General features: G+C 32.9%; 1 protein-coding gene across 1 annotated transcript; it reads left to right on the plus strand.

Annotated features, from left to right (window-relative positions):
* Positions 1-3365: 3365 nt before the first annotated feature.
* Positions 3366-7133, plus strand: HELRODRAFT_194489 (hypothetical protein; the record flags this gene model as incomplete). The annotated part of the gene is made up of 2 exons (XM_009031778.1): positions 3366-3445; positions 5125-7133. A coding segment is annotated over exon 2 (1905 nt), but the record flags the coding sequence as incomplete, so codon positions are not given.
* Positions 7134-9450: the final 2317 nt, after the last annotated feature.

Here is a 9450-nt window from a genome sequence, read left to right on the forward strand (position 1 = left end):
CGCCATTCACATCTGTCACTCGCCTCAGTATCACGCAACCCCGCTTTCACTTTGTCCTTATCCACCTGCTCTCTCCATCCCAGTCGCAGACGACCTCTTCCTACCACTCCTTCAACCTCGAACTCCAACACTCGCCTAATCCCGACCCTTTCATCCTTCTCAACACATGTCCTGAAAATATAGAACTAGAAGAAAAACCAATTTAGGAATAAATTAGAGGGGTAAGGTAGAGAATTAAGGAAAAAAAGAGAAAGAAAAAGAGAGAGGGAGAGAGAAGAGAGAGAGAGGAATAAAACAATCCTACATTTGAAAAGACAACAGAAATGGATAGAAAAGTAGAATGAAGAATAAAAGGTGCCCAAAAATCGTGTAGAGAGATAAAAAAATTAGGTAGAGAAACTTCAGAGATTATTCAGAGGTTAGTTGGATTATAAAAAGGCAATACTTAATTTTATGAGGTTTTGATGGGTTAAAATGAGCATGTACATATACATGCATGTACATATCTAGTTGGTAATAAAGTAGCATTCATTCAGAAGAATGTACACTAACTGTTGAAATTATGCTAGAAATGAAGTCATTTTAAACTTGAATGACATGCCAGGATTTAAGGTAAAAAAAACGACAATGATGAAAATTATGGCGGGAATGACTACGAAGAAGATGATGATGATAAGGGTGACGGTGATGGTCATGATCATGGTTCAAAAAATGGTGATGATGAGGATGATGAAGATGATGAAGCAGAGGTGATGGTGGTTTTTTCACCAGATAAAGCATTCAGACAGCTTTTTCATTACGTTACTCAGACATACGTTGTATTAATAAATATGCCATTCATCGTCAATACGTACACACTAAATGACTTGTAACATACTCTTACATACATATATACACGCACGCACACACACATATGCACACACACAAACACACACATATGCACACACACATACATATATGATGTAGTTTGTATAATTATATAAAAAACATAAACACATACAATGTATAACATATAACGCTGTATGGTGAAGCAAACAACATACAAACATGCAAACATATGTCAATCCGAAGTATTGATTTTGGAACTCTGTGGGTTCCTCTGCTTCTTAGTTCTGACATAGTCATCATCATCATTGTTGTCGTCATCATCACCACCGTCCTCATCATCATCATCATCGTCGTCGTCGTCATCATCATCAACGACCCCCTTATCATCGTCATCATCAGCATTCGTTTTTATCTCTCACATCAAAAAAGGTTGATAATGACTTTTCTAATTGCACCACAATTTGCAACAAATCTTGCAATCGGAAGCAGTGCTTCTGCTTTGTATACAATTCTACTGAACTTCATTATCGTGAGAGGTTGAGACAGTTTTCAGTCCAAAATTTCTACAAATTTAAATTTACAGTGATTTCTTTCATTTTTAGCCTAACCTTGCCTGGCAAAATATTACATCGGGATGGGTTAACCCCAAAGCCCCCATGTTTAAGCCACTGGACATAGCACATGTAATGACACAAACATTTAGAGGGGTAAGGCTGCTTATGCCCTAAAACCAAAAGTGGATCTCCAAATTGGCTTTATTGATATAGTGTCAAGTTCGGATCTAGACAATTTAGACGAGACGAGCCAAAACTTTAAAAATGATTAAATTTTGAAATTTACCGCAGGATCAAAGAAACTGACTAAATTTCTACTAGTGTGGCTAAAATTAGTCTAGTGAATTCTTTTTTGGTTCATCATGTCAATTTTGTTTTGACTTTTGATTAAAGATAGAGTTTTACTGAATTTAAATTAAAATATTGTTCACCATGTGGAACCATGGCCAGCACCAGTCCTCTTAAATTCGCCACTATTAAAAAATCCTTCAGCTTAAATACTTAATTCAAATTCCAAAAAATAGAGCAATGGCTTGTGTTCAGTAATACATAATGATAACTATATGCTCGATTCAAAATACTATATATTAGGATTTCCATTAAAAAGTTTTCAGAACGACATGCATTTAGTAAACAAACTTTTCAGCTTCAGAACCATGTGAGTTTAGTAAAAAAAAACACCAGCTTCAGTCACGATGTCAGCGCCAAAACTAATTTAATGATAACTATTAGTGTATGCTAGCTGGAAAGTGATAATCCTGTCTAAAATCTGAGTTTCACTGACTTTTAATAACTCGAGATCCACCCCAGCATTGCGTGATGGTTAAAATGCCTGGCGCTGCTGTTGCAACGATCAGGTTCGATTGCAAGAAGATCCCAGCCTCTCATGTGCAATGTGTGTGGGTGATGGGTTGATTTACATGAGCTGTGGTGATACCCTCTGTGAAATATTGAAGAAGGATTGTAAAAAATTGAAATGTTCATAAAAAGTTAATACATTTTATGTTGATTCATTGGTTCGTGCGTGTGTGTTCATTTGTGTGATTGTGTGGTGTATGTGATGTGTGTGTGTGTGTGTGTGAGTGTGTATATGTGTAGTGAGTGAGTATGTGTGTAGATTGCTGACATTTAAACTTCACCCATTAATAATGTACGTTTGAACGCTGATAACAACAACGACATTCTCATACTCTGAAAAACAAACAACAAAATTCGGCAACAACACACACAACGACAACTACACTCAAAAAAACTGCAACTCAATTTGATCTTTATGTATGAACAGAACATATTAACATATATTCATGTACATTATTGTTTATGTGTTAAAATTTTATAGTTAATTTTGTGTCGCGGACATAGGGACATTTTGTTTTCGCCCATGGTTTTTCTCATAATAATAATAATAATAATAATTCAAAAACTTTACAACGCGTTCTTTCATTTCAAAGCATTCTTCAAACTAAATTGTCACCATTCAACCTAACAAATAACTGAATCATAAGCAAGCCAAGGATTGTTGTATTATTATTATTATTATTTATATTATTATTATTTTATATTATTATTATTATTTTAATAATTAAATACGTATAGTTCCTGTGTTTATTTTTCGTGTCTGAACAAATCATGTCGGAATTTTGTTCCCTTTTTGTATCATTAAATTCAGGTCACGATTTTCATATGAATTGCCCACACACACACACACACACACACACACACACACACACACACACACACACACACACAACACACACACACACACACACAACACACACACACACACATGATTTGTACTAATGAAATGTACACTGAGAACTTTATGACAAACGTATTTAACAAATCGTGCCGGTTCATTCAAGGATATTTTAGAAATTGTAACGTAACTAAATTAATTTAACTGTTTTAAAAACTATAATTGTGTAAAAATAATATAATTAAATATTAAATAATTGTATTAATCAATCGCAATTAGTAAATTTATTATTTAAATTTAGCTTGTGATTTTTGTATTGTTCGTATTTCATATATCTACCTCTTATTGTAAACTTTTTATTGGCTAGAAGGTTAAATACGTTTGGTTGGTTTGATGATTATTTTTCATATATTCAATAATAACATAATTAATTTAATTATTTAATATATATTTTATAATAATATATTAATTCGCTATTAATAATGATCATTTATTTAATTTCATAGCATATTTTCGCGAAGTTTTGAGTTTTGTCTTATCATTTTCACATATTAATTTGAACATTATGGCTAATTATATAAAAATTTAAATTAATTATATGATAATTTATATTATATGAAAAATATATTGCAATATTTAATATAAATAAAACGTGTATTTCATAACAAAATCGTTCAAATTTTTCATTTTTTTTCAAAAATTTATTCAGAAAATTACTAAAAATTTTCTTCCTAATAAAACAAAACATACACTAAATAATTACAGTTAATTTTCAAATTTTTTTTCTTTCAAAGATAAATATAAATTTCTGTACATATGTGTGTGATTGTGACTTTACTATAATTTTCATGAATTTTCTGCAATAAATTTAATATACAGGTTAAATAAATACACAAAATATGGTAACACATATATAATATAGGACTGATATAGTATAAATAACATCAAAAAATATTTTTTATTTCTTCAAAAATACTCAGCCCATCCCTACAAACCACATCGCCACTAGTGACATCTCGCCACCAGACATGGTTCACTGAGTGAAAAACATTCAACCGTAACGAACAATATTTCGTGCTATATATTTGTTAGTCTGACATGTTATAAAAACGTATATATATATATATATATATATATATATACGTATATATTTATATATAAACATATGTATATATATATGTTTTATTTTAAAAAGAATTTAAAATGTTTAATAAGCCTAACTTGCTGGCTCAGACTAAAAACTAATATTTGAAAATTAATTTAAGAATCTTGTTTTGCAAATAGTTCTATTTCAGCTTTCCCTTATTATTGGCTTATTTTAAAACAAATTTTGTACATTGCATATTTTATTTTATTATAATTATATTTATATATTACAATTGAATATACACCCATATAAATAATAAAATGGTAATTAAATTTAATATGGTTAAGTGTGTTTAATCTTTAATGCTTTTATTAGGCTGATGTTTTTGGCAACCAGCTAGCTATTGTGTATGAGGTAGTTGCATTTAAATATTTACATAGGCATGAATTTGATGAGTACACCTAGCTCTCTCAGCTTAAGATTTTGTCCTTTTTCACAAAAGTGAATTTAATTTTGACTTGATTTAAAATTAAATTTCTCAAAGCAATCCAAATTCAATTCAGTTAAAAGAGTTTGACCATCATTTAATCAAAAGTTCTTATTTGATCTTTGAATTTTAATTCTTCATCAGTGCTTTATGAATTAAACATTTTTGAGCATGATCAATAACTTGACACACCTTATAAGTAGAGTTTCAAATTAGGTGTTCATATATCTTTGTCAAGTCATCTTATCGTCACTTAATATAAAAGGGTGTTGCAATTAATTTTTATCTGCAAATCGTATTCAAATTTATTCAGCTTTTTATGCTTATTTTGAGGTGAGCATTAAAAAGTAATTTTTATGAAAAAGAATAAATAAAATAACTATTTAATAAAATTAATCTAACAAAAAAGTGATATGACAATGATTAAATTATAAATTAAGCTTATAATTTATTCATGATTGTATTTTTTGCAGTTTCTGTAAAGACTTGAATGAGAAAAAAAGTTAAAGAACTGGCAGAAGGAAAAAATTCTTTGATGCCAAATTGCAACAAGTTTTAAATCTTGAAAGGGCAGCGATGTGTGAATCTGAGAAAAGATATCAGTTCCCGATGAAAGCATTTCAGGTGCAGGGCACTGAGAACGTTTCAGTCAGTGGCATGAAGAAACATCTGTTCGACAGCTCTGAAGAGAACAACGACTACGTGGCGAACTACAATTCCGCTCACAAACAACAGAAGAGACAGCTACTGAAACAACAGCAACAACAAATGATCGTCCAACAACAACAGTTTAAACAGCAACAGTCCAAACAGCAAACACACCTGGATAACCCCAACCAACTCACTAACTTGAAAGAAATTGCCATAAACGCTCAAAACAAACCTTCTCTACACAAATCGTCATCGTCACCAAGAATAACAGATGAAAGCAGCAAACTGGCCAAACTTCAGTTTAAAAAACACAAAAAAAATCGTGTTTATCCTTCTGAGGTAGACGGCGATCTCCCAAGCCAACCTCCTCAGAATGGTCTTTCCAATTTTGATCCCAATCTAGTTAGAAGGCGGTCTGAAGATAGGGGGGGCATTGTTAACAGGGTACTCCAACGTTTTAGCAGGATCGGTAAGGAAGATGGTGGTGGCGGTATTTTTTCGTTCAGTCAGTCATCTTCGTACAATTTGAAGAATCGTTCCAAATCACAGGACAGAAATTCTATCATCACAAACAGTCCAAGCGTCTTCTCTCCGATCATCAACAGTTCATCTGCCGATTCCACTGTTCCCGTTTTGAAGAATTTTAAAAGTTTGAAGAATGAGACCAAGGACGTCCAACTATCTCTGACCAGGGCAGCCTACTCAAGCACAAATCTCCACAAACCTGATAAGAATAAGAAGAGATTTTCCGTGCCGAACATTTTCAGCAGCAAAGGTTTGAGCATCCCCGCTAACAACAGCACCTCCAATTTTTATGTTGAAAGTAATCACGATAGAGATGATGGTTATGTGACTCTGCAACCAGCTCAACTAAATTCATCAGCACTGCAACAACAACCAAAACAGCAACAACAAACGCTACTACAACAAACGCAACAGTTGGAACTACAACAAAATCTTCAGCAGTTGCTGCAGCAACCACAACAACTGCAGTTTCAGAAACTACTTGACAAAACAACTGCAGAACAGCGTAATCTTGAACAAGCTCCACTGAAAGCTGATGAAAAATTTGTAGAAAATCAACAGAATTCTCCAGAAACACAGCAGAAAACAAATCAGAACCAGCAACAACCATTTGAGAACCAGCGATCCAAAGAAAAACAACTGCAGCAACAACAAAAGCCACAACAACTACAACAAACTCCACCACAGCAACAACCACCAAAGCCACAACAAACGCCACAGCAGCCAAAACCTCAACCACAGCAACAAACAAACAGTCTTAGAAGTTTGAGGCAAAAGGCCACAATCCTGAAACTCAGTCCGGATATTGAGACAAACAGCAGTAATGTCGCAATCGTCTCCCCACAAATTCAAGACCCAAAACCAACGCAAAGCAACAACAACAACGTTAACAACACTTCCAACAAAGACGCCACCAACGACAACAACATTACTAAACCTAGCACAGCAGACTCAACAGTTACAGCCACAGATTTTGTTGTTGACGTTGACGAGCTTCAAAGCAGCAGCGTTCAGGGCAGCACGATTCACGTAACTTCAGGGACGAAGATAACCATCAACAACAATTCTTTCATAATCAACAATGTCAACACGCACAACATCAGCAACAACAACAGCAACAACAGTAACAACAACAGCAACAACAACAGCAAAGACATCAATAACAACATTGGCGACAACAGCATAAACAACGCTGATGTGAAAACAACAACTCAACCATCCGAAGTAACAAAGATTTACATTAGAGCTGACGGGAGCAGTATTTTGAATGTTCAACAACAACAACAACAGCTTCAACAACAACACGTTTTTTCTACTGGTATTTAAATTTTACGAACCTTTCATTGCAATTTCTCTCAACTCATTGCCACGCACTGTCTTGAAACAAAGATGAGTGAAACACGATATCTTTGCGTGCACCACTAGCGAATAGAAGTTGCATCAGTGGTTTCAGATATTTTTAGCATCCAGCTGAGAGACAACTCATCAACGAAACCTTCTTCTCATTGATTCTTAATGTAAATTCTTCTTACTCGAAAATATTTCTAGCACGAATTTATTTTGTAAAACTCTCTTTCTCTCTCTCTCTCTTCAATATTTTCAGAGGCATACATACAGTACGTGAATACACACGAACCAATGCGTTTGATGGGCGACCAGTGGCTACAATAGCTGGCATAGTCTTCTTAAACACAAAACCTTTTCGATAGTATCTCTGCCATGGCCTACTTCGGTCGGTCGTTTTCTTTCCAACGTTTCTTCCAATTTTTCTGACTATGTCCTCCCAATTCTGTAGCAGGTTTCAAGTCATGCATAATCATCAAATTTGATGAGCGATGTTAAGAGTTATGTAAATATCGCTATAAATATATGTGATTGATTGATTGATTGATTGATTGATTGATTGATTGATTGATTGATTGATTGATTGATTGATTGATTGATTGATTGATTGATTGATTGATTGATTGATTGATTGAAAGGATCTTCATGATATGCCTCCAATTTTCCAATTCATCTACTTAGCTAAGAATCAAGTTATATGGATATTTATTTAGAAATCGAAATAATTTATGCATCCACAGCCTATTTTTGCTACGCGGACAATTATAATATTATAATTTTTTGGCTATATAGTATTAATACAAATAATAAAAATGAATATTCATTAATCGCTCCACTTATTTCTATGCAGCCTATTTTGGTCATTATTTTCTACTTAAATGAAGTTTGTTATAGAGAATTACTTTCGGCTTTCAGTAACAGTTGAGCTTTCTATAAGAATTATTAAGTTATTATGAATTGTGTCGTATTGAATTAAAATAAATTGAAAATTTAATTTAAATAAAATAAATTAGAAGATAAATTAATTTAAAATAAATTATAGAATAAAATATAAGTAAGTTTAACTCAATAAATTAATTTAAAAATGGATGTGATTTGTTGTTATTATTATTTATTAATTTAGCAGACCTTTCAGAAATATCGTCTTCGACATCAACAACAACAACAACAGCACCACTTACAACAACTACAACAACTTCAATCCCGAACTCTGATCTATCTACAATGCCAGAAATCACAACGACAAATTTTACACAACAACAACATCAACAACAAAATGATACTACAAATAAAGATAACAACAGCATCAGCCAAAGACAACAACAACAACAACCTTGTAAAAACAACAACAACAACAGAGAAACTAAACCAAACCACAACGTTAAAAATCTTCATCTTAACACCAACATGAACCAATGCAGCAGTAGTAGTAGTAGTAGTAGCGGCAACAGCAGATCATTATCATCGTCATCACCATCATCATCATCACCTCACTCTAAGCCTGGCAAGCTGCTCATTAGACCGGCTTCGAATACAAGTGCATCCAAGACCAAATCAGAATTTCTGACTTTAACCAAGTTCAATGACATTAAGAAAGGTCTGTTTTTATCATTGTTATAATTATTATTATTATTATTATTAATGTAATAATTATTACTAATTACTAATTGAATGCATCATTTAGAGTTATTCCTTTTTTGTTGTACACATTCTTCTTTAGAATGTCGAGCTTCGTGGAATATTTTAACTCTTAATTTTGAAACAATTTTACTTTTATTAAATTTTAATTCATTAACAATTCTTTTTAACGTGTGATTTATGATGAAAATAAAATGATGTTCCCATTATTCCCATCAAACATCTTCACCATCAACGTCATCATTATCAACATCATCATCATCATCAAACATCTTCACCATCACCACCGTCATCATCACTATCACCACAAATTCAGGTGAATTTGCTCCTCCAATGCCAAAATTGAAGAAAGCTAAGGAGATTGAAGATGATGACGACGATGATGATGAAGATGATGATGTTCCGATGAGAAATGTGAGTGCATATTCGGCGAGAACTCTCTTTTATTTTCAAAAAAACTTTAAATAAAATGAAGTGAAGTAAAGTAAAATTGAATCGCGAATCTAATTAAAACCCAATTGATATGTTAAATACGTAATCCGGTTCAAATTCAAGTTCAAATTGATTAAAAGTTAATTTGGAGAGAAATTGAAATCAGTATAGAACAGGGATGGGCGAAATACGGCCCGCTAAGCCTTGT

Source organism: Helobdella robusta, assembly GCF_000326865.2.
Source record: "Helobdella robusta unplaced genomic scaffold HELROscaffold_79, whole genome shotgun sequence".
NCBI classification, from domain to species: domain Eukaryota; kingdom Metazoa; phylum Annelida; class Clitellata; order Rhynchobdellida; family Glossiphoniidae; genus Helobdella; species Helobdella robusta.